Here is a 26,824-nt window from a genome sequence, read left to right on the forward strand (position 1 = left end):
TTCACCTAGAATATCATCTAATGACTCATAGTCTGAGATTTCACTTAAATGATCAATTTTGCCACTGTCATTAAAGTCCAAAGTACTGCTGTCTCTGTAAAAACCTTCTGATTTATGTAATAATTGTGTAACATTTTCCCTTGCCAATTTTCCTCTCTTTCCCATTATGCATGGAAAATTAGACATTTTGAATTTTCAGTTGTATTAATGATAGATAAAAGCAGACTCCAAAGATGGGGTGTGCATCCTTATTTTATATTTCCTTGAAATATGATGTAATATTCTAGGTGAAGCAATGAGAAAATGGAAGGATGCATTGTTGTATCATCCTTCTAGGCATGCCATTATTCTTCCAAATTGTTACTATTTTAGTCTTTTTTTTTTTAAGCACAGTTGGGAATAATTGATAAATAATGATAAAATAATTCCTAGAATGATGAAGTAGAATTCCTGGAATAGAATGAGGACTAACTAAGGTCTGTTTTGTAAAAATACAAGGCATTATTTAGAGCTTGTACAATTTTTTTTTTTTTAAGATATTTATTTATTTATTTGAGACAGAGAGAATGAGAGAGAGAGAGCCCATGAGAGGGGGGAGGGTCAGAGGCAGAAGCAGGCTCCCTGCCGAGCAGGGAGCCCGATGCGGGACTCGATCCAGGGACTCCAGGATCATGACCTGAGCCGAAGGCAGTCGCTTAACCAACTGAGCCACCCAGGCGCCCCGAGCTTGTACAATTTTAAGAAGTTAAGAGGGAAGGATCAGAATTGGATAGAATCTGTAACTTTTCTGTAATGCAGTATTTTTGTTCCTCAAATTATTTTTATTTTAGTTTTTGACAGACCAGGGTTTTTTTCTGGGTCTGAAATGTTTCTGAAGGAAACATTCTATTATTTAGATAGTCCAAAATTTCCTTCAGTATTCATATTTGGTTATGAAAGATTCGTATTAGATGCTGACTTTCAAATAGAGAGGTTTAAGGGTTATTAAGAGATACAACACATATATGACTAAAACTACCCACTGTTTTATTTTACTAGCAGGGCATTCATTCTAAATTCTTTCTAAATAACATCTCTAGTGATTGATGACTTTTCACCAATTGTATTACGTAGATGTAAACAAACATAACTAGCATTAGTCAATATTTGAATCTTTGTTAGGAGTATTTTGGGTCATTCATTTTGAGGGGAATTAGATGTATTTCCAAATTTTTCAGCTTCTGAATCTAGGAATAACTCACTAACATATAAAGAACAGGACTGTACATGACACCAAGTAGTCCTCTTTTTGCCTTTGTTGGAAGTATTGTTTAATTCTGTTTCATTATTGAAGCCACTTTAGAGTCTTTAAAAGGATGATTTAAAAAATAAGATTTGTTTGTTGAAATCTGCAAGGTTTGTATTATTGCTAAATAATTTGCTTCACTATAAGTAATGGTTATATTTGGAAATTAGGAAGTCCAAAATTTGTTTTTGTAAAAAGCTTTAGTCTGAGGTTGCAGAAAAATATTCAGTGACTTTGGAAAATGCTGACATGTTGTTATACGGAAAAAGCAGGTTATAGTGTTTTGTAAAGGATAAGCCTAATCTATATTTACATATGTATGCATACGTGTAAGGACTCACTTTCTTTAGCGTTAATAGTAATAACCACAAAATAGATGATTGCATGCTTTTTTAAGGTGCTTTTCTTCTTAAAATTTTCTAATATTTTAAGTTGTTTTAAAAATAAAAAAATATATTTAAATAAACTTTAATAAACTGTCCAATGTGAATATTGGGATGATAATCAGATACTGCAGTACTGTGATATAACAGTGGTCATGGCTGATAAAAGATGCTTTAGCACAATCCTATTATGTATATTGAGGCTTCAATGAATGAAATGCTTAGAAGAAAACTGATACCTGGAAACTATACCATATTAGCTTGGGCAAGTAACTGTGTAAAATGTTATCATTCTATGATTTGTGGTTAAAGCCCCCTGATATTTGATGTTACAGTATGTGCTGAAATTTATTTTGGAGTTGTAGTTACAACTTTAAAATATTCTTTCTTAAAACATACTCTTTTCATTTTTAGGCATTATCCAATTGGTTTGCTGTTTGATCTTCTTGCATCAAGTTCAGCTCTTCCTTGGAACATCACAGTACATTTTAAGGTATAGTTTAAATAAATAGCATTTCCCATTTCTCCCACTTGTGGTATTTAGTCAGTAGACTTAGACTAGAATTTTTTTTTTTTAAGTGAAGTTGTATATTGCTTCTCCCATGACACTTTTTAGTGGCTAAGCTGCCACTAGTATTTATCCATATGTCTTTTGATTTATTGCTAACTCTTGGCAGAGCCATTTAAACATTTAATGTATGAATGCCTCTTTTTTGGAGCTGAATACACTGTTTAAAATTTGTAATATTTTGGAATATTTATATTCATTAAAAAAAATCTCAAATAGGAAGAACAAAATCATGAGTTTAGATGTGGGCGTGGGCATGGGAGTGGAGAGGGGTACAACTTAATGCTGTTGAGTACCTCTGAGGCTATTTTGATTGAATTGTGAGAAGTGTTTGGAGACAGAACTCTACAAAGACTTGATCTGAGTGTGTTTTGAGAAGTTTTAATTCCTGTAGTTTTTAAGACCAGTCCAGATTTATTGTAACTTAGTTTTGTCTTAATAGTTTATAAAGTGGTCTTTCCCCTTAACCACCTTGATTCTTCAACCCCTGCTCCCCAAGCAATTCACAAATACCATTGAAGGATTGTAATACTTCTTTTACTTGATCACTAGGCAGTGATTCTCAAAGGGCGATGGACTTTGGGAGGGGAAGCATGTTAGTAGCTTGAAAAGTCATTTTAGGTATCTAATTTGCTTTCCTGTAAGGGGCACTCATTCAAAGTCACTGCCCAAAGGCTGCTCACCCATTTTTCCTAAGATGCTTTCCTTCCCATTTTACTAAAATTGAGTGTATGGGTCATTGGCATTTATTTTCCTCTCATTTGCGCTAATGTGCTTTTCACAGTACCGTGTTACCACAGATTTTAGTTACCACGGAACCAGAGTGAGGATATGGTTCTGATATGCATGACTTTCAGTTACCATGGTACCATGCAAAGCAAAGACTGCCTGTATATATAATAATTTAAGTTTAGAAGGGTATGAAGATAAAACTACTCCAAGCATAATGAATGTAGAGGTTCTGTATTGCCTAGCACGTTAGTCTTCCCCATTATGTTGAAATAATTCCCGTAATTAGATTATTTGTGTGCGAGGGATGCACTCTAAGACTTTGGAATCTAGGTTAAAATATATCATAGCTACCCATTTATGTATTCATTCAACAAATACCAGAAGCCTGCTGTGTGCCAGCCAGGCACTATTCTAGATACTTGGGGTACATGAGTGAATGACACAAAGACACTCAAACACTGAGACACTTTACGGTACCTACCTGGCACTACATACCGAGCCCTCTGTAATTACTGACTGAGTGAGTCAGTGCAGTGTAATAATGGTAGGAAAGGCTTAGAACTATTTTGATTGTTTTAGTGTAGTGGTTCTCAAAGCGGTCCGTGGACCCACAGGTGTACCCGAAGCTCTTGGAAAGAATCCATGAGGTCAAATCTATTTCCATAATAATATTAAGATGCTATTTGCCCTTTCCTCTGTGTTTACATTTGTACTGATCGGCAAAAGAGATGATGGGTAAAACTGTGGGCACCATAGCACAAAGCAGGGCGGTGTACCACACTTTGCAGGTGGTTATTGTATTCTTCACTGCCACACACTTGCAGTAGAATGAATATCAGTTTCACTTAAGACTGTTCTGGATGAAGCAGTACGAATTATTGATTATTATTAATCTTAAGTACATGTTTTTTTAATCTGTGTGTTGAAATGGAGAGTACATACAAAGCACTTCTGCTGTATGTCAAATATGATGGTTGTCTTAAGGAAAAGCACTTATGCCCTTGTTTGAGGGCAAGCTCAACAAGCCACTTTTTTCATAAAACACCATTTTTTTATTTGAAAGAGTGACTGATAAAGTGTGGTTATCAGACTTACATATTCGTAAGACAGTTTCTTAAAATAAATGAAGTGAATCTCTCACTGTAAGGACAACAGTATTTGTTGCCAGTCGATAAAATGTGAACTTCTAAATGAAAATTAGAATTTTGGAAAACGTATCTGCTACCATGACCTTGAAAGCTTTATTATTCTTAAAACAGTTTTCTGTTGAGATTTTTTGTCATTTTAACAGATCTAATTTTTTAAAAATTTTATGTAATGAAATGTGTCAACGTTTAGAGAAGATCTACATTAATTCAGTAAACAAATATTTTCCAAATGGTCAATGCATGATGTTACAAAATAATGCATGTGAAAAAGAACTATTCAAAATGCAAGGTCAAATCAGGGATTTTTATGTAACAGAGATCAAAATGTTTGTTGATAAGCTTTCAGATTCTACATTAATGTTATAAACTATACTTACTGAATCTGGTGTGGTATCAAAACGGAATATCCACAAATCTGAAGTCTGTTAAAATGCTACTCCTTTTTCCAGCACATATTTTTATAAGCCTGTATATTTATATAAGTTAGCCAAAACAACAATATAGAGCATTGAATGTAGAAGCAAATAATTAATCTGTTTTCTACAAAGCCAAACATTAAAGATATTTTCAAAACTGTAAAACAGTGTCAGTATTCTCCCTAAGGTTTTATTTTTGTTCTAGAAAATAGTTATTTTTCACAGAAAATACTATTTTTGTGTTACATGTAATGGGTATATTCTTGGTATTTTTAAATGAATCACTCTTTGAGGTCTTTGGTGGGTCACCATTTTCTTCCCAGATGGGAAGTTTATTAGAGAAATCAAATAGAAAGCAGAATCTTAGAGCTAATAAGGATATTATAGAGGGGGTGTTAAATTTGCTCAAGCCACCAGTGTATTTCTATCAGCTGTTCTTACACTTTCTGCCCCTGGCCCATATTGGGGGAAAATTATTGCCCAGATTTCTTTCTGTATACTAAGTTCCCTTTATTTAGGGTTATACGACTTAGCTTTCCTCAAAAGTTGTCCCCAAGTGTTTAATTGATGGCTTATACTGATTAATTTAGGCCCATTTCTGTTGTACTACTTTATGACTTTTGATTGATTATAATGAAACTGAGTAAGACATTTGCACTTAGAAAAGCAAATGCTTTTAGAGTGAGGAAGCAGGGTTTTGTTTTGTCTTTAGTTTCTAGATAATAGTTTATCAGCAGATTGAATTTATCAAGTAACGACTTTATTTATGTCAGTTGATGTATTTTATCTTTTATGATATTGAGTATGTCAAATGATAGCTGTATTTTAACCAGACAGCTTGAATTTATTTGTTTTACAGTTGCTATCAAAGATATTAATTGATTTTGATTAGGTTTTATGCAATAATAAACTCTCCAAGAGACCCCCCTCTGCTTCTACCGCGCACACACATTTGATCATTTTGTGATTCAGACTGAATTCTTGGGGGAGAATACCTGTTAAATAGCTTTCAGATATTTTCTCTAATTTTTAACGGACTTTGCTGCTTATCATTTGAATAGATATATAATGTTTCTAGTAAATGAATTTTAATGTCTCGAGCGGTGTTCTTGAAACTTTAATGTGCATACAAATTACCTTTGTGTCTTGTTAAGGAACACATTTTGATTCTGATTCCGTAGGTTTGGGCTGAGGGCAGAGGTTCTGTATTTTTATTTTTTTAATTTATTTTTATTTTTTTCCATTGGATTTTTAGACTTTATTGCACAAGTTCATCATATATTCACAGTCGGCATAGATGTCGACACATGAGCATGTTTTATATCAGCTGCCATAATGATTGCCATTCTTATAAGAGTAAAAGTATTTAGTTGACAAACAACCCTCCATGGAAGAAATATTAAATGATCGCCAGCCATACTCTGAGCCTTGTGTTTTATTTTCTTATTTACAGTAGGAGACCTGACAGGACTCAACTTCTGGCTAATTGATCCTTGGGCCTTGTTTCCATGATGCATATTATGTAGTAGCATAATTTCATTACATCTTATCGATAGAAGCATTATTTACCAGTATAGGAGAATTTGTTCACCAGCTCCCATTATTTTCAGGCTGTATACATTTAACTCAACCTGAGCAAAAATTCATTTCACAAACACAAAGGTGTTAACATAACTTTCTTCCCGTCACACTTTCTTGACTTTTCAAGAATGCCACCAGCTGGTTCTGATTATCCAGATGTGTATACAACATGAAATACCATCTCATCCACCATAGGTTCATTCATTTCATTAATAGCAGTAATATTAATTATTTTCATCATTTGAGAGGAAGTTGCATCTAAGCCACAAATAGCAATAGTAGAATTAACAACTACCTGTCTCAAATGACTACATGGATGCCCCCCCCATATCATACATTTGAAGAATCTTCTTACATAAATGTAAAATAAGAAGGGAAGGAATCAAACCTACTCCAGCTTGTGCCAAGCCAGTATCGTAACTACTATGTGTTTCTCAATTAGTGAGGTATTAGTAAAAATTATATAACTTTGTCAAAGTGAAATTATGGGTCCAAACACTTTATATCTTGGTGACATATCCATTCCAGCTAGGTTTCCAAGATGCAACATCACCTATTGTAGAAGAACTTTTACACTTCATGATCATACATTAATGATTGTTCATTAGCTCCTTAGTGATTTACATTATTTCATTAAAGTTAACAGCTAACCTAACACACAAGTACAAGAGATACACAAGAGGTAGAAACAGATTGAACTATTCTTCTAGCCACTATCCTAATCTTGTCTTACCATCACTACAATTTCATTATATAATAGATGAAATTAATAATCCTTCCCTCACTGTAAAGACTATGGGTCATCAGTGATCCTAAAGCTATGAACATATAAATATTTATGATTTTCATCATGATAAGTATACTCTTTAATACCTATCCTCTATTTTCCCATCCCCCCAGCCATCTCCGTCTGGTAACCATCTGTTTGTTCTCTGTAGCTAACAGTTTGTTTCTTGGTTTGTCTCTTTCTTTTCCTTTGCTTGTTTGGTTTCTTAAATTCCATGTATCAGTGAAATCATATGGTATTTGTCTTTCTCTGGCTTATTTTGCTTAGTGTTATACTCTCTAGCTCTATCCATGTTGTTGCCAATGGCAAGATTTCATTCTTTTTTATGGCTAAATAATACTTCATTATATATATGTATGTATATATATACATATTTTTTCTTTATCCATTCATCTATCGATGGACACATGGGCTGCTTTCATAGTTTGGCTATTGAGGTTCTGTATTTTTAACAAGTTCACAGGTAATGCAGTGTTACTGGTTCAGCAGGCCACATCTTGAATAATAAAGAGTTTGGAAAACAGTGCAGATTTAAAAGTTAATATTGTGTAAAGATCCAAAAGGTTGAAAGGATGATTCAGAAAATAATGTTTTTAGAAATTTTTATATTATTTTTGGAATTCTGAGAGAGAAACATTACATAATTGTAAAGTGTTTACTGCTTTAAAATGTAGGTTTGGATATTTGCTTTGTCCATTTACCAAAACGAGTGAAAATGGTAACTTCTTCAGACTTTTCTAATTAGCGTCAAGAACATGTATGATCCATAAACTTCATTAGCTTACTGAGAAACTTACCTTATTCTTGTTTTTCACTTTTTTATTTTAAAAAATTTAAATCTGTATTTGAAAAGTTGAGAGTTGTCTAGTGAACATCCCCATACCTTTCACCTGGATTTGCCAGTTGCTAACATTTTGCTATTTTGGCTTTTTCTTTCTCTGTTTTTTTCCTTTAATATTTACATTATTCCTATGGGTATGCTGCTTGCAAAGCTGCATTATAATTAAAAAGTTGCTTACAGTATGTGGAATTTTTAAAAAGAGAAGTTTGTTACATGACTCAAAAATTTAGTAGCATCAGGTGAACATAGTTGGTTCTTTAAAATGCCAAGTTCTCGGGCGCCTGGGTGGCTCAGTTGGTTAAGCGACTGCCTTCGGCTCAGGTCATGATCCTGGAGTCCCGGGATCGAGTCCCGCATCGGGCTCCCTGCTCGGCAGGGAATCTGCTTCTCCCTCTGACCCTCCTCCCTCTCATGCTCTCTCTATCTCATTCTCTCTGTCTCAAATAAATAAATAAAATCTTTAAAAAAATAAAATAAAATAAAATGCCAAGTTCTACTACATATCCTAAATAAAGTTTAATGAGTAAACAAAGTCAACAGTACCTTGGTGTTTTTCTTTCTTTGTCTCCTGATAACATGGTGCTAAATTGGTGTATTTTGGTTTTGATAAGAGCATAGATTTTAATTTTAAATTTTGATAGTGATTATTAGTGGTAGAGCTCGCATTTGCTAGGTAAAAAAGGGTCAGCGTTAAGGTAAGTGCTTCTGTGCAAAACACTGCTGAATGATTGTGACTAGACAAAATTAGGTTTTTGGATCAAGGTATTCACTGTTTTCCTAGTGTTTGGAAGGCGCTGCCACTGGTTCTGACTGTTCTTTAAATATATTTGTATGACTGCCCACACCCCTTTTCTGATGGTCTTGTTCTTTCTTGCTAGGCCAAGAGCCACTGTGTCTTCCTGAGGTAATTTACTATATTTCTGCTTTTTTTTTTACTGTGTGTTGAAGACATAGGTCTGAGGTAGCTTTCCTTGTTCTTGAGTGCACTTCATGGTCATTCCCATGCTTCTGCTGCATGTACTTGCCAGCTCTAAATATTGGTAGTTGTTTTGTAGTATCTATCAGTACTGTATTATATTAGTTATCTGTTTCTCTGTAACAGATCACCACAAATGTAACAGCTTAAAATAACACAAATTTATTATCTCACAATTTCTGTGGATCTTCTGCTTAGGGCCTCACTGTAATTGTGGTGTTGGCTGAGCTACATTCTTGCCTGGAGACTGAGAATCTTCTAAGCTCACTTATATTGCTGGCAGAATTCATTTCCTTGTGATTGTAGGACTGAGGGCCCTTTCTTCTGTTGACTGTCAGCTAGAGACTGCACGCAGCACCTAAAGACTGCATGAAGTTCCTTGCCATGTGGACTTTCCCAGTATGGCAGCTTATTTCATTCAGTCAACAGAAAGTCTCTAGAGCTAGTCTTTTAGCAAGAGTGGAGTTTTATATAGTGTCACTTAATCACAGGAGTAAGATCCCATAGCCTTTGCTGTATTCTTTTGGTTAAATGCAAATCAAGATCCTGCCTATAGCCCAATGGGAAGGGATTACAGAAAGGTGTGAAGGAAGTGGAGAGGATGGAGGGTCATGCATACTTAAAACTTTATGAAGTATGGTTTGTTTAGTCACTAATTTATTCATCAAATATTTATTGAGGTTAACATCTGCTTTTCAGCTATGACAGAGTAATTGGATTGGATTTTTCCTCCAGCCATAAACAGCTATAAAACTGGACAAAATATATGAAGTAGAGCTCTTTTCAGGCACTGGACATTAGAGAGAAAGAGAACAAACAAGGTGAGCACCACATTTAGCCCATCTCTGTGTTTCAGGGCAGTGTCCTGACTGTGTCCTGGGGAGTGGAACTCAAGCGGAGCAGGGAAGTCCTGCTGAGTTAAGGATGCAGAGATTGGAGTTCTGGGCTACTGAAGCAGCTGGAATTTGCTAGGCAGGGTTTCAGAAAAGCATAAGTGTGAGTTTCCCAAAAGTCCTTTACTGAGAGTTGGGCTGCACATTCATAGGCAATACTCCTCAAGGTCAGATAAGAGAATGCATGTTAGAGTGGGACAAGCCACATTATACCTGGAGATGTTGGATCCTAGTCCATCCATGGTAGAGAGAGACCTAGTTAACATACTAAACATTTATCTGAGACCAGAAAGACCATGCTATAGGAGTAAGAATTATATCTCAGAGCAGGATTAGTAAATTATGGTCTGTGCTAAATCTGGCCTACTGAGCCTTTTACAGAAAAAGTTTGTCAACTCCTATTTAGGAGTAAGGATTGCTCTGGATCTGCTCTAATAAAGCCTAAAATTAGGCCTTTTTGGGATCAAGGAGAGGCACTAAGCAGAACAAAACTCATCAAGAAAGAGTATAATCTAGAATCCTCACACCATATTTACAATGTCCAGCATACAACCAATGTCTACTATACATGCAAATAAGCAGGAAAACTTGAACCATATCAAAGGGAAAAAATGCTGTTGATAGAAACTGACCCTGAGATAACCCACATTTGGAATTAGGAAAAATGAATTAAACCAACTATTAAATCAGTGACTTAAGATTACAAAATTGTAGAACTGAGAAGAAGAATATCTGAAATGAAAAATTCACTGGATAGGCTTAATGGTGAATTGGAGATGGCACAAGAAAGATTCTGTGAACTTGAAGTCAGATCCATAGAAATTATCCAATATGAAGAATTGAGAGAAGAAAATTGATGCTGGTGGTGGGTGGGGACTGTCCTGATGGCCTCTAGGGTAATGTCAAGCAGTCTTACATTCATGTACTTAAGAGTCCTAGAAGGAGAGGAAAGAGGGGATGATTCAGAAAAATGTTTTTAAGAAATAATGATTAGACTCCCATTTTTTGGTTTCAAAGCTATAAAAACCCAAACTCCGTGATATTGGCATAACACCAGATATAAATCAATGGAGTAGAAGTGAGAGTCAAGATAAAAACACATACATATTTGGGCAGTTGATTTTCTATATGGGTGCCAAGACAGTTCAGTGAGGGAAAGAATCGTGCTATGACAACTGGATCCCCACATGTAAAAGAATGAAAGTGACCTCTATAAAAAAATAAGTAGAAATGGATCAGACACCTAAATGTAAAAACTAAAATTATAAAACTCTTAGAAAAAAAATAAGTTTTGTAATGTTGGATTAGGCAGTGATTTCTTAGGTATAACACTTAAAGCACAAACAACCAAAGAAAAAGAAAAACAGGTAAATTGGACTTGATCAAAATGGAAAACTTTTGTGCTTTGAAGGAAGTGAAAAGACAACCCATAAGAGAAAATATTTGCAAAATCATATATCTAAGAAGGGTCCAGTGTCCAGAATATATAAAGAACTCCTAGAATTCAGTAATAAAAAGGTAAATAACCCAATTAAAAATGGGCAAAGTGAAAAAAAAAAGAAAAAGTGGGCAAAGTGTTTGAGTAGACATTTCTCCAAAGTAGATATATAAATGGCCAGCAAGCATATGAAATGATGCTCAGAATAGTTGTTAAACTCCATTGAGTTACCCCTTCAACCTGCTAAGATAGCTATAATCAAAAAGTTGGGTAATAACAGGTGTTAGAGTGTGGATTAATTGGTACTCTCCTATGTTACATGTTACTATTAGAAATGTAAAATGAGGCACTGCTTTGGAGAACAGTCTGGCAGTTCCTCAGTTGAACATAGACTTGCCATATGACCCACCAATTCCAGTCATAGTTACATACCCCAGAGAACTGAAAACACATGTCCACCTAAAAACTTGTACTGGGATGTTCATAGCAACATTAGTCATAATAGCCAAAAAGTGGAAGCAACCCCCGGTGCTCATCGACAGATCAATGGATAATCAAAATGTATATTCATATAACAGAATATAGTTGGCCCTTGAACAACATGGATTTGAACTGCGTGGGTCCACTTATATACAGGTTTTTTTTAATAAATATAGTACAGTACTGTAATATTTTCTTTTTCTTAATATCTTCTATAGTTTATTGTAAAATACAGTGTATAAGACATATACCATACAAAATATGTGATCAGTTGCTTATGTTATTGCTAAGGCTTCCAGTCAACAGGTTATTAGTAGTTAAATCTGGGGGGAGTCAAAAGTTATATGCAGATTTTAAACTGCATGGGGAGAGATGTGGGTTGGCACCCCTAACCACTTGTTTGAGGGTCAACAATATAATTTGGCCATGAAAAGGAATGAAGTACTGATACATGCTATAGCATAGATGAACCTTGAAATGTCATGATAAGTAAAAGAAGGAAGACACAAAAGGCTGCATATTGTATGCATACTGTGACTCATTTATATGAAATGTCCAGAATATGCAAAATCTTTAGAGACAGAAAGTAAATTAGTGTGACTGCTTATAAATACGAGGTTTTTTCCTGGAGTTATGTAATTTGATAGTGGTGATTCTAGTATACCTTGTGAATATACTAAAAACTACTGAAATGTACTTTTTTAAATGGTAAATTTAAGTAAATTGTATCTGAGTTATATCTCAATTTAAAAGAAATAATCGTTAATTTTCATATTTGGGGGAGAAAACATTAATCTGTGTGTTGAAGAAGCTCAGGAAATTCAAAGCAAGTAAATATATAGAAAAACACACAGGCATATCATAATCAGACTAGTGAAAGCCAATATAGAAAATCTATACAAAGAAAGAAACATGACATTAAAGAGAACAATAAGTGATGATGAATGATGGCTGCTGTCTTATGAGAGATCAAAATACAATGCAATGATACCTTAAAGCACTAAAAGAAGCCACAGACAGGAGTGAAGAACGCTAGAAATGGTAAATAAATGATAAATATAAGAGATTACCTCCTTTAACTTTTGTTTTTTTAAAGCAAATGACTATTAAAAGCAAGAATAATATAATTTTAAAGAAGGGTGTATAGTGTCTGTATAAATAAAATGTATGACCACATTTGCCTAAAGGATGGGGTCACTGAATCCTCAGTTAACTGTGGGTCAAAGAAGAAATCACAAGGGAAGTTTAAAAATATTTCAAACTAAATGATAATGGAAACACAACAGAATTAAATTTTGTGGGCTTCACATAAAGCTGTGCTTAGAGGGATTTAAAAACTTTCTGTAGTAGGAAAACACAACTTACTGATATCAGGAACAAAAAATGGGATATCACTACAGATCCCACAGCCATTAAAACGATAGTAGGAAATATAATGAACAACTTTATGCCAGCAAATTTGACAAATGGACATATTCAGCGAAAATACTGTTTACTGAAACTGACACAATAAATAGGTATGAATAGTCTCTAAATGTATGAAGAAGTTGGATTTGTAATTAAAAATTCCTCACACACAAAAAATTCCTCACAAAGTGAAATTCACCAAGTTTCATTGGTGAATTCTATCAAATATTTAAGGAATAAATAGTACTAGTCTTCACAGACTTTTTTCAGAAAATAGAAGTGGAGGGAATAATTTCCCAGTTTGTTTAACAGGCCAGAGTAACTGATACAAGAACGTGTAATGGATATTAAAGGAAGAAAAAATACAGCCCAATATCCCTCATGAACATAAATGCAGACACTCTCAAGAAAATACTAACAAACTGAATCTTCAATAAAGGATAGTGCACCACAACCGGGTTGAGATTGTCCCAGGAATATAAGGGTGATTCAACTTTCACATATCAATGAATTGATGTAATTCAGCACATTTACAGAAAAAAGTAGAAAAAAATCATACAATCACATAGATCCTTACCAAAAAAGCTTTTGACAAAATTCAGTACCCATTTGTCTCCAAAACTCTTAGCAAACTTAGGAATAGAAGGGAATCTCCTCGATTTGACAAAGAATGAATATGAAAAGTCTACAGCTAAAATCATGCTAAATGGTGGTTTATTGAATATTTTACCCTAAGATCAGGAAAAAGGCAAAGATGTCTGTTCCTACCACTTCTATGGGTAGTTTTGCTCTACTGCAAAATAGGTATTCCTAAAAAACAAGGTGCTGTTAAAAATCACAGGACTTATGGGGAAAATACATTAAGGGCACAAAATCAAAAACTTTATTAGTGACAAAAAAGATAGGAACCTAATAAAAGGACAGTTTTACATAGGTTAAATGGTTAAATACATAAATACTACAATAAGTTTGGCGCTTTATATTGAGAAGACTAAGTTTGCTTGTAGAGATGAGGATCGGAAGGGATTGCAGCTTGTCAGTTATTGCGAAGTGGTGAAAGGAAAGTTACTAAATCAGACAAAATTGTAGCATCGAATGTGGGTGAGTATAGCTTATAACATGAATTGAGGTAGCAGGTCTATTGCTGAGGTGTGCATTTGTGTATTTTGTGGCTCAGTTTAGCTGGGTGCAATTTCTATGTTCATTTAGTATTTCTTGTGGACAGTATTTACAAAATTAAATATGAAATTCACATTGCTCAAATTGTTCCCTAATATATGATTTCCTTTGGAACAAATCCAAAAAACTTGAACAGTTTAAATATATACATAAATGTGTGTGTGTGTATACACACTGTTCATAAATATATATTCATATATGTGTATGTTTATATGAACAATTAGCACATGAAAAGATGTTCAATACCTTCATCCATCAGGGAAGTGTATGTTAAAATCACAGTGAGTGCTCTGGGCACCTGGGTGGCTCAGTCAGTTAAGTGTCCGACTTGATTTTGGCTTAGGTCATGATCTCAGGGCTGTGAGATTAAGCCCCACATCAGGCTCCCTGCTCAGCAGGGAACCTGCTTCTCCATCTCCCTCTGCCTGCCGCTCCCTCTGCTTGTGTGCGCATGCTCTCTCTTTCTGTCAAATAAATAAAATCTTAAAAAAAAAAAATGAAAACATTCACAAAAGACTTGTACACTAATAGCCACAATCTGGATACAGTCTTTTTTTTTTTTAAGCTTTTTATTTATTTGTCAGAGCGAGAGCGAGCACAAGCAGGGGGAGTGGCAGGCAGAGGGAGATGGAGAAGCAGGCTCCCCGCTGAGCAAGGAGCCCGATGTGGGACTTGATCCCAGGACCCTGGCATCAGGACCTGAGCCAAAGGCAGATGCCTAACTGACTGAGCCACTGGGCATCCTTCTGGATACAATCTTAATGTCTACTAAGAGGTTTTTGGGTGAACAGACTGGTTTATCAATCCAATGGTATATAATACGGAGCAGCAAAAGGGAACCATTTATACATGCAGTAACATAGATGAATTTCAAAAGCATTATGCTAATAAGTAAAAGATGCTAGATTACATAGTACTATATGATTCTATTTGTATGTGATTATATTACAGGCAAAACTAATCTTGTGATACAAATCAGATCAGCTGGGTGGGTCTAAATGAGGGAACTGATTGTAAAGGGCACCAAAGAACTTTTTGGGTGTGATGGTAATATTTTATATCTTGTTTGGGCTGACACGCAGTATTGATTTATTTAACTGTACACTTAAAATTTCTGCATTTCACTCTGTGAATTGTATCTCAATGAAAGTTTATTGAGAAAGCACAGGTGAGAACAGTCATGGTCTCTGCCTTGTGGAGGGTAAGAGTAGTACGACCTAAGAATATAAATGATATTATAGAGTCAAGTATATGAACTTTGTGAACTTAACCTACACTTGGGAAGTAAGAAATTTCCTGGAGGAAGTGATGTCAAAACTGAACCTGAAGATGGAGGAGGATATTTTGGGGTAGTTGTGTAAGTGGTCAAGTGATAGGCAAGGAGAAAGAGTGTTCTAGACAAAGGAGATATTTTGTGCAGAGGCACAGAAATGAGAGAGTATGGCTGAAAGAATGAGCAGGTGACAGATAATCAAGATCATTGGAACAGAGAATGTGTGTGTGGGACAAGGGAAAGAAAGTGGAATATGTGAAGTGGGAGCAGAAGATTATGATGAAGAGGTTAGCAGAAGATGTAAGTCATTTAGAACCTTGAAGACTTTGGATGAAGTTTGATTTTATTATAAAAGAGCAGAGCAGCTGAGTGAGAAGATCTGATTTGCATTTTAGGAAGATCCCTGTGACTCCAAATGTGAAAAATGAATTAAAGGGGTTAAGATTTGTGGCATGGGACCCAGCTGTAAGGTTTTTCAGAAATGTCCGATAGTTGTTAGTTTGTACTAGGAAAGCAGCTCGGGAATGTTGAACGTGAGTGGATTCAGATCTATTTAGGATGTGGACTCAATAGAACTTGCTTGAATGTAGGAGATGGGGAGGAGGAGTCAAGGGGGGAAACTTACTTCTTTTCTTTGGGATTTGTTGATGTCTCCTATGCCTAATGCCGTATCTTCTAGATTAATGAATGTATGGGTCCTAGTCATGAGAAGGATCTTGGCTGGAGACAGATATTGAGACTTTTTAGTCTGTAAATGATGTGGAAGTAGGTAAGCTTATGAAGGTGAGTATGTGGAATGAAAAACAATGAGGTGCTAGACTAGAAATTTGAAAAATACCAACATTTGGGGCACCTGGGTGGCTCAGTCAGTTAAGCATCCGACTCTTGGTTTCAGCTCAGGTTGTGATCTCAGGGTTGTGAGATTGAGTCCTGTGTCAGGCTCCGCCCTTGCATGGAGTCTGCTGGAGATTCTCTCCCTCACCCTCTGCTCCTCCTCCCCCCTCCTCCCGTCTAATAAATAAATAAAATCTTAAAAAACCAACCAACCAACCAAAACCTTTAAGGAATGGTACCAGAATAGGCTTTTGCAAATGAGAATGAGAAAAAAGAAAAATAAGTGTGGTGTCACAGACGAGGATGACTGCTTCAAGGAGTATATTCAAAGGTGTTAGATGTTTGGTGAGGACTTAAAGCAGGCTGAAAGGTATCATTGTTGACCTTCAAGACAGCAGTTTACAAGAGTGGTGAGGGTAGCAGACAGATTGCGTGGGTAGGAGGTGACTGCCAGCTTGGTCACCTCAAAGGTTGGCTCTGAAGGGGTGAAGTGAGAGGACTGGAGCCAGAAGGAAGTTGAGGTTGAAGGAAGTTTTTTTGTTTTTCTTCGGGTGCTTGTTTTATTTTTAGGAACAACTGATGAGAAACAGTAATTAGAAAGAACATGGTTACAGATAATTATAGAAAGAAATAGGAATAATTAATTGAACTGGGTTTCAGAGATGCACAAAATGGGATCTAGCAAACAGGATGGGAGATATTCCTTAGATTGTACCAGGAGGGAAGCAAATGACTGGTTGAAGGTAACTTTGTAGATTGGATCTTGGTAATTTAACCTTAATTGATTCCTTAAGGGTCCATCTCCAAATACAGCCACACTGAGGATTAGGGCTTTAACATGAGAATATTAGAGGGACACAAACATTGAATCCATAACACTATATTAGCAACTCCTGCATTTTTAATGGGATATTAGATTCTTTATGGATATATGGAAAATTTTTGTTTGTTTTGCTCTCTTTATAGGACTTGCAGTATTTTTTTGAGGTATAATTGACATACAGCATTATATTTTAAGTGTGCAATGTAACGATTTGATATTTGTATATATTGCAAAAAGATCACTAGTTAACATCCATCACCATACGTAGTTACAACATTTTTTTCTTGTCATGAGAATTTTTAAGATTTACTCTCGGCAACTTTCAAATATGCAGTATGGTATTATTAACTATAGTCATCAAGCTGTACGTTACATCTGCATGACTTATTTATTTCATAACTGGAAGTTTATACCTTTTGATCCCCTTCATCCTTTTTGCCTAACCCTCCACCCCCAGCCCCTGGCCAACTATTAGTTTATTCTCTATATCTATGAGCTTTATTTTTACCCCTTTTAGATTCCACATATAAGTGAGATCATTATGGCATGTGTCTTTCTCTTTCTGACTTATTTCACTTAGATAATGCCTCAGGGTCCATCCATGTTGTCACAAATGTTGAGATCTTGTCCTTTTTGATGGTTGAATAATATTCCATTCTATACATATACTACATCTTCTTTATCCATTCATCCATCAATGGACAGGTTGTCTCCATGTCCTGGATGCATGTGCATCTTTCTGAGATAGCGATTTTTTCTTTGGATAAATACTTAGAAGTGGAATTGCTGGATTATATGTTATTTTATGTTTAAGTTTTTGAGAAACCTCCAATCTGTTTTCCATAGTGGCTGCACCAGTTTATATTCCGTCAGTACAAAGGGTTCCTTTTTCTCTACATCCTCATCAACATTTGTTATTTCTTTTTGATAATAGCCATTCTAATAGGTATGAAGTGATATCTCATGTGCTTATTTGTCATATGTATGTATTCTTTGGAAAAAATCTCTCTTCACATCTTCTGCCTATTTTTTTAATTGGAGGTTTGGTTTTTGTTGATTACTTATATGAGTTCATTATATATTTTGGATATTACCCCTTTACTAGATATATGATTTGCAAGTATTTTCTCCTCTACGGTAGGTTGCCTTTTCATTTTGTTGATGGTTTTCTTTGCTTGCACAAACTTTTTAGTTTGTTGTTGTCCTACTTGGTTTTTTGTTTTTTTGCTTTTGTTGTCTTTGCTTTTGGTGCCAAGCTTGCAATATTATCAATAAATTGAAAGGCTTTTTTTTTTTCCACTTGTAAGTAGTTTCAGTGTAGTATTGTACATTTATTTCTAATCAGACTGTTTGGATTAATATTTTAATTAAAGGACGCTGGTAATAATATCTAAGTAAATGGTACTTTCCAGATTACTTCTGTAAAAGTGAAGTTAGATTAGTTTATCAGGCATTCTGACTTGGAAGATTCATGAAAGCAAATAAACATGGTGTCAAACTCACTACCTTTATTTGCAAGAATTTGTACTGAAAAGATATGCACTTAAACACAACTGCTAATGTATGTAAGAAGATATTAGAAATGTAATGAATCAAGAGTCTGTCTGGAATCTTATTGTGAAGCTTTTGAAAAAAGATTTCTTGCACAAACTTTGCCCAACCTAATCATGGAAGGAGGAACATCTCATAAATAGGAGCTGAGGGGGCTTTGACTGAGACATCTGTCACTTTATTCATTGCCACGATTAATTCAGTTGCTGTGACTGCCTATGTAGATATTTCCTCTTTCAGTTACTGCTCTCATATTTCCTTTGAGTTCATTTCATTAAATAGTTCACTTTCCTCCTAGAGAGGTAGAATATTCTGTTGAAGCATATGTATACAAATAGGTTTAATCTCTTGATAGACCCCTCATTTGCAGTTAAGACTAGTTGTTTGTAATTGTCAGCTATCAATTATCGGTGTCCCCATTGGTTAAGTTTAGAAACCTGCAAAACAATGGAAATCTGGGAAAAGCAAAACTTCAGTACCTTCTCTGATTATAGGAGTCATTGAGGGGAACAGCAACCTGTGCTGAAGCAACACTAGAAAATGGTGGGGTTTTCCCCCCTGATTTCTCAAACCACTGTTTTGAGAGACCCTGACTCCTTTTTTTCATAATCAGATTGTATACAGTTTAAGAAATTCTAACAGTACATAAGCTTAAATAGGTCATAAATTCAAAGAACATGAAAATAATATTTTCTTTGGAATATGAACTTTCATATTTTTTGCCACTCATACATAACCAAAATGGACAATTAAATTAGCAGTATAGAGAACTGCACAATATCCAAAAAAGCCATTCTAAATTTAGAGATCAAGTATAACAAAGTTTAGAAATAATAATTATAATGCTAATCCATTTGAATAAAATAGAGTTGGTATGATGTACATGTTATTGTTTATCCTGGTCAGGAAGTCAGGACAAATCGCTTCAATCTAGCCTAAGCAAAGCGAATACAACTGATTGTAAAGTTGATTAAGGCAGGGACCCTCTCTCTGCCATCCATATCTTCTCCCATCTTTTAGTTTTGTCTTTCTCTCTCTCTCATACTCTCCTTTTGTCTTTTCAGTTTTACAGACTTTTATATTTTCTCATATTCTTTACCCTTGTGTGCCTATGTCTGAAAACATCTACCTTCATTCTTTATGGGTTTTTAGTTTAAGAGCACCATGAATTTAGAATCCCTTTGTACCTAGAGAGACAATTTGATTGTCTCAGCTGTTCCCCCCTCCCCCCCCAGCAGCTGTGACCAGTGGGTAGTTAAATAGTGGCTTACCTTTTTACTCAGCACATCTATGAGATCAGACTCTATAAAAACAGGTGGTATGACTGATTATTTGCATCTACAAATATACTTTAGGAAATAGCAATAGGTAATCAAGTGCCTTTTCTTTTGGTAGGAGGGCATGTACTTAAGTTTCCTAGTCATTCTGGAGCTTTCCATTACTTGGATAATTTAATGTCTGTTAATAGTGTCCAAATAGGCTATAACTAAGGGCTTTTTTCTCCCATATTATTTGTCTCAGTTTTTACCAAAGGACTTACAGAACCATGACTTTTTGGTAAAATAATGTTCAAATATAATTATCTTAAGTATTTAGGTCTTATGGAGGAAGTGGTATTGCGTAGTAGTTAAAAACTGGGACTCTTGAGTCAGAATAATCCTAGCTTGACCACATAGGACTCTATCCACTCTCTGAGCTTTTTAATTAATTAGTTAATTAATTGTTTTATCTGTGAAATAGCAATAACAATACTTTTTACCTTAAGGATTGTTATGAAGATGAAATTACATAGTCCATATAAAAAGCATTAGTGCAATGTCTGTCACACAATAAGTGTTCAGTTAGTGTTGGCTCTTACTATCTTTTTTCAGTGAAAAGCTCATTAGTCATCTCATTTACATAACTGCTTATCTGTCCAGTGATCGTTGCCTCAACTGCCTAAAAGATTCAGTGTAGGTATAAGATGTAAATTTAGCTATTTGACCTTAAAAGCTATGTTTTAACAGCTTTATTAAGGTCTAATTGACCTACAGCAAACTATACATATTAAAATATACACTTTGATAAGTTTATACTACAATTTATGTATTCATTTACCTGTTGACATTTAGGATGTTTCCTGGTTTTTGGCTGTTACAAATAAAGCCACTGTGGATATTCACACACAAGTCTTTGTGTGGATAGATGTTTTTGTTTCTCTAAGGTAATTACCTAGTTGTAGAATGACTGGATCTGATGGTAGGTATATGTTTACCTTTTTTAAAAAAACTACCAAACTGTTTTCCAAAGTGGTTGTCCTGTTTTACATCCTTACTAGCAGTGTATGTCAGTTCTCTTCCACATTCTTGTCAGCACTAAATGGCAGGTCAAAAAGCTATTTTTAAAGTTATTACTCTTTCATATCCTTCTTTTATGTTGTTGTTCTTTTCTTTTATGTTGTTTTAAATACATATCATATTACATAAGGATTATTTGGAAAAAGTACAAAATATGCTGGGTAGCTAAAGATCTTTAACTTCAAATTTAAAAACTATTTGGAATTGTACTTTAATCTCTTTACTGGGAAGTTAACAGATGGTTTGCTAAAAATATTGGATAATTGGGGGAGATACAGTTCTTTAAGAAGCTAATTTTCTAATATGTGTACCTGTTTTATGTGTGTATTTTTTTTCCTTTGGTAGAGTTTTCCAGAAAAGGACCTTCTGCACTGTCCATCTAAGGATGCAATTGAAGCTCATTTTATGTCTTGTGTGAAAGAAGCTGATGCATTAAAGCATAAAAGTCAAGTAATCAATGAAATGCAGAAAAAAGATCATAAGCAGCTCTGGATGGGATTACAAAATGGTAAATATAGCAGTTTAACTTCCGACTACCACTTTATAAAGTATGAAATAACTGTAATCCTGTGAGTAATTGGTACATCTTAGAATTGGTGGTACCAGTTTAAATTCCAGCCTCTACACACAAATTTGCAAAGAAGCTGCCTTTAGTCATCCCTTACATTGTACTCTTCCAACATCCTTCTCTTTATGGATTTTTTAGCATTAGAATTGCTTTGCCCATAACATCAGACGGTATAAACTTCCTGTGTTTAGCTTCTGGAGAAAGTGCCCTTATTGCTAGTCATGATCTTTCTGGAACTACAACTGAGTACCTTGTGTGTGTACCAAAGTACCTCCCCTTGGGTAGGGCACAAACTCCAACCCCTGCTTTCTCAGAATAGTAAGACTTGCTTTGTACTTGGATTCTGTCTCTCCTGGCTGGGATTTAGAAGATACACTCAAGGGAAAAGCTGAGAGGAATCTGCAGCTCACCTCTGTATTCTCCATCTTTTAGAGATCATAGCTCCTTAATCTTGCCTGCATTGATTGTCTTCCAATGCCTTCAACACAGTTGTCTTACATACAGGTAGCCATTGTTTTACATGGGTCCGGTATGCATGAATTTCGGGTAACATGCTTTAGTTAAATAATACCAGGTCCTTAACAGTATGGTTCAAGTTTCACTTGCTACCGTATATTAACTGAAATTACATAAAGTACAAACTGTATTGCTAGCTGTTTAGTCTGTGAGTCATTTAACAACAGATATGCATCATGATTAAAGACCAGTCACATCACTTCTTTCAGTGTCTGTCAGTTAATCATCATTACTCATCTGTTATTTAGTTTACCCACAGACAGCAAAGCATGTGGTTGTATTGCCTCCTTGTCTTCAGTGGTAAGTCCACATAACATTTTATAAAAGTACATAATTGAAAGAGGGAATTGGCCAAGAAAGATGAAAGTATGGCAAAGAAACAAAAAGTAATAATGCCGACAGCGGCATTTTACTGGAATAATGGAATTATAGAAGAAACAGCTGACTGTGGGAATGTTGACACTGTCACCTTTTGAGAGACTAGATATGCAGCCACAGGAACTTAGCGAAGGTGAACTTTTCCACATAAATGAGGTAGGCGGTTGTGACGAAAAGGGTGAGTTTATCCCAGAGAAAGTGATGCTGGCAAAAAACTTAGCATTAAAGGATCTCTCAGAGATATTTCATGACATCGGAAGTGCGAATGATAACATGTTTGGAAGTTGATCTGGACTTAGAAAAGAATATGACAGTTCGGCAAGGTTTAGGAAAGATGCTTCCTTGTAGGGTATGTGTCAAGAAAGCAAGCACGATTGAAACCGTGCTTAAAGTTTTTACAGAGCAATAAATAAAGCACTTGCATTCTCAGCATTTCTAATGTTTTAAATTACAGTGTACTAAATACATTAGTTTTATTTACTTTATTCATTTTCTTATACATTTATAACAGAGTTTTTAATGTTTGGACAGTTTTTAAAGATCACACCATTGATTATTAAGATCACTTTGCGTGGTTTCATGATCACTTTTCCAGTCCTGCACAACTGTATAAAGCAAGGACTGCCTATGTTTTATCCATCTTTTATAGTTGTTTTTGGATAGAAAATTAGTTCAATATAAGCTGAACTTTCATGGCAATAACTAGAATAAAGTAGAAGACCCACCTTCTCCCTCAAGCCCCCCCAGAAAAAAAAAAAACCATAATTTTAAAAAATGTGATCCATTTTTATCTTTTGGACTATATTATTACCATATCAAAGAGGTGTTTGTGGTATTTAGTATTTGTTAAAGTTTCATTATGCAAAACGGCATTATCTGAGACTTCAGTAATGTAAAAGGTACATATTTTATGACACTGTTACTCTAAATTTTCTCATTTCTTTTAAGTCTCTTAGATTTGAGTTACATGGAGTTGCTCCTTAGTTTTTTGTTTTTTTTTTTATTTGTCAGAGAGAGCGAGAGAGGGAACACAAGCAGGGGGAGTAGGAGAGGGAGAAGCAGGCTTCCCGCGGAGCAGGGAGCCCAATGTGGGGATCGATCCCAGGACCCTGGGATCATGACCTGAGCCAAAGGCAGACGCCCAACGACTGAGCCACCCAGGCGCCCTGAGTTGCTCCTTAGTTTTATATTTGTATGTCTGGTTAGATTGCAAGCTCTGCAAAGGCAGGCCTCTTCTTTTATCTTACTGAGTATACAAATTCCTATTTAAATAATTAAAAGAGTTTACGACCCTTTAAGAAGGTGTACTTTTTCCTTTTTCTTGCTGGCTGTTTGAAGATGAACTGAAATTTTAGGAGACTTGTGAATAAGAAGATAACCTAAATGGAAGAAGGCCAAATCTTACCAAGAAAGCAGGGATCTAAGAATAATTCGGCTTCAGAATTGAAGTAAATAATTTTAATGGGTATTTACGTAGGTGTTCTTGAAATCTATTGTGAATGTGGTGAGTCTGCTACAGGGAGCTCTGGGATTCAGCAGAGGATTCTAAAAATGATTAAAATATTCACTTGGGGCATTGGAAGCGTGGGCGTGGTGGGTGGTGGTTAAGAGTTGTTTAGGGACACCTGGGTGGCGCAGTCGGTTAAGCATCTGACTTGGTTTCAGCTCAGGTTGTGATCTTGAGATTCTCTCTCCCTCTCCCTCTGCCCCTCTTGCTCATGCTCGCTCTCTCTCAAATAAATAAATAAATCTTGGGGAAAAAAAAAGTTTAGTCTCAGCTCTCCTAGCAGCTCCATAGGGCAACTCACTCAATCCCTTTGAGCTTCAGTTTCTTTATATGTAAAACAAGAGAGTATCTGTTATGTTCTTTTATAGGTGGAGGCTTTAACGAAACACTAACACAGTTTATGTGAAAGTGTGTGAAAGGAGGTAAAGCTGTCTCGATAAAAAGAATTGTTGAGAAGTCACTTTGAGACCCTAGAATAGGGGTTGGCAAACTGTGGTCATGGGCCAGCCACCTGTTTTTGTGAATAAATATTTATTAGAACCCTTTCACACCCATTTATTTGTGTATTGTCTGGGACTGCTTTCATGCTACAACAGCTGAGTTAAATAGTTCTGACAGAGACCATGTGGCCCACAGCCTAAAATATTTACTCTCTCTGACCCTTTTAGAAAACATTTGGCAGGGGCGCCTGGGTGGCTCAGTCGGTTAAGCGTCTGCCTTTGGCTCAAGGTCATGATCCCAGGGTCCTGGGATCAAGTCCTGCATCGGGCTCCCTGCTCCATGGGAAGCCTGCTTCTCCCTCTCTGACTCCTCCTGCTTGTGTTCCCTCTCTCGCTGTGTCTCTCTCTGTCAAATAAATAAATCTTTAAAAAAAAAAAAAAAAACCATTTGGGAGCTCATAGAAGGTTGACCAGACCAACACCTCGTATTTATCGTTGACCTAACGCATGACTTAAAATGTCACATTCAGAACTTGGTATAACTTAATGTATCAGACTTAATCTAATAACTGCCTTCATTGCTATTTTTTGGCATAATATTCCTTTTTTCCTATTTTTGTCCTACTTCCTGTTCTTTCTTGGATATACAACTGTTTTATTTTTATTTTTTTTTTAAAGATTTTATTTATTTATTCATTAGAGACAGAGAGAGGCAGAGGGAGAAGCAGGCTCCCAAGGAGCAGGGAGCCCGATGCGGGACTCGATCCCAGGACCCTGAGATCATGACCTGAGCCGAAGGCAGACGCTCAACCATCTGAGCCACCCAGGCGCCCTATACAACTGTTTTAAAGTTAGCATTGCTAAGTTAAATTTTATTACATTAAAAAAATTTTTTTAAATTACTTTTCAAATTGAGTTTCATTAAATCTGACTTAAAATGGTATGTGGTTAAAATGTACTTTATTCAATTTTAATTTTTAGCTATAGTTTTTTTTTTGTTTTTAGCTATTATGTTTGGTTTTGTTTGTATTGGTAATGATTGAGCTTACACTCAAAATCTCCTGTATAGGATCCTGTGGGTACTGGAGACCTTGGTAGTTTATTTATTCTACTTTTAAAAAACTAATATACCCATTTAGGAAATTTTTAGCTAGGTAAATGTTGGTAGAAAATATATTTTGGGGGCGGCTGGGTGGCTCAGGTGGTTTTAAGCATCTGCCTTCGGCTGAGGTCATGATCCCAGAGTCCTGGGATTGAGTCCCGCATTGGCTCTCTGCTCAGTGGGGAGTCTCCTTTTCCTTTTGCTCCCTGCTCACTCATGCACTCGCTCATATATTCTCACATACACGTGCGCAAAAATAAATAAAATCTTGAAAAAAAATATATTTTGGGATAAAAGGCTGAATGTTACCTACATTAAAGTAAATTGGTGAAAGGTGGGTGTAGTACTTCCTTCTGCCTAAAATGCCTTCTTTTTTTTTTTTTAAGATTTTATTTATTTATTTGACAGAGACACGGCGAGAGCAGGAACATAAGCAGGGGGAGTGGGACAGGGGGAAGCAGGCTTCCCACAGAGCAGGGAGCCCTATGCGGGACTCGATCCCAGGACTCCGGGATCATGACCTCAGCCAAAGGCAGACGCTTAACTGACTGAGCCACCCTGGTGCCGCTAAAATGCCCTTTCTTTCTTTTTGTCTAATTCTTACTTAGGTTTTAATGCTCATCTCTGTTGTTACCTGCTATGTGAAGCCTTCTTTTTTTAATTTTTTTTAGCCAACAAATATTTATAGACCATCTAACATGAACCTGACACTCTGCTAGGAGTTAGTGATCATCCAGCAGTGATAAAACAGACATGCATCCTGTCTTTATGGAGCTTATGGTGGCAAGGAGGCAGAATTATCCATGTTTTCATGGTGCCATGTCTCCTTGTCCATTTATATGCATTTTGCTCTCATATTTTATCGCACTCTGGTATAGTTATGGTTTATGTCATTCTGCTAGAATATAAATTTTTCCTGGTTAGAGTGTATTATACATTTTTGGTTTTTTAAAAAATTAAAAAAAATTTTTTTTAAAGATTTTATTTATTTATTTGACAGAGAGAGAGACAGCGAGAGAGGGAACACAAGCAGGGGGAGTGGGAGAGGAAGAAGCAGGCTTCCTGCCGAGCGGGGAGCCCGATGCGCGGGGCTCGATCCCAGGACCCCGGGATCATGACCTGAGCCGAAGGCAGACGCTTAACGACTGAGCCACCCAGGCACCGCATAGAGTGTATATTATACATTTTTGAATCCCTAGCACCTAGTCCAGTCTTAGGCATAGAGCTGATAAAATGAATACTAACTGAATGTTTTATTCCTTTTTAATACTGTAAGGAAATAATATTAACAGCCTTTTATACATAGTTTAATACTGCTATAAAATAGAGGAAGTGTTTTGTTTGAATTTATTTACGAAAATCCAAAAGAAGGTCCTATTAAT

The 26,824-nt window shown here is 35.8% G+C and overlaps 1 protein-coding gene across 3 annotated transcripts in view; it reads left to right on the forward strand.

Annotated features, from left to right (window-relative positions):
- The window catches only part of ATG5 (autophagy related 5), a 129,685-nt gene that overhangs the window by 23,741 nt on the left and 79,120 nt on the right, over nt 1–26,824 (forward strand). For all 3 annotated transcript variants that reach the window (XM_044917688.1, XM_021693685.2, XM_021693686.2), the window contains 2 exons: nt 2,083–2,161; nt 21,277–21,439. In XM_044917688.1, coding sequence (XP_044773623.1) covers nt 2,083–2,161; nt 21,277–21,439 — 242 coding nt within the window. The remainder of the gene's footprint in view (nt 1–2,082; nt 2,162–21,276; nt 21,440–26,824) is intronic.

Source organism: Neomonachus schauinslandi, chromosome 8 (assembly GCF_002201575.2).
Source record: "Neomonachus schauinslandi chromosome 8, ASM220157v2, whole genome shotgun sequence".
Taxonomy (NCBI): domain Eukaryota; kingdom Metazoa; phylum Chordata; class Mammalia; order Carnivora; family Phocidae; genus Neomonachus; species Neomonachus schauinslandi.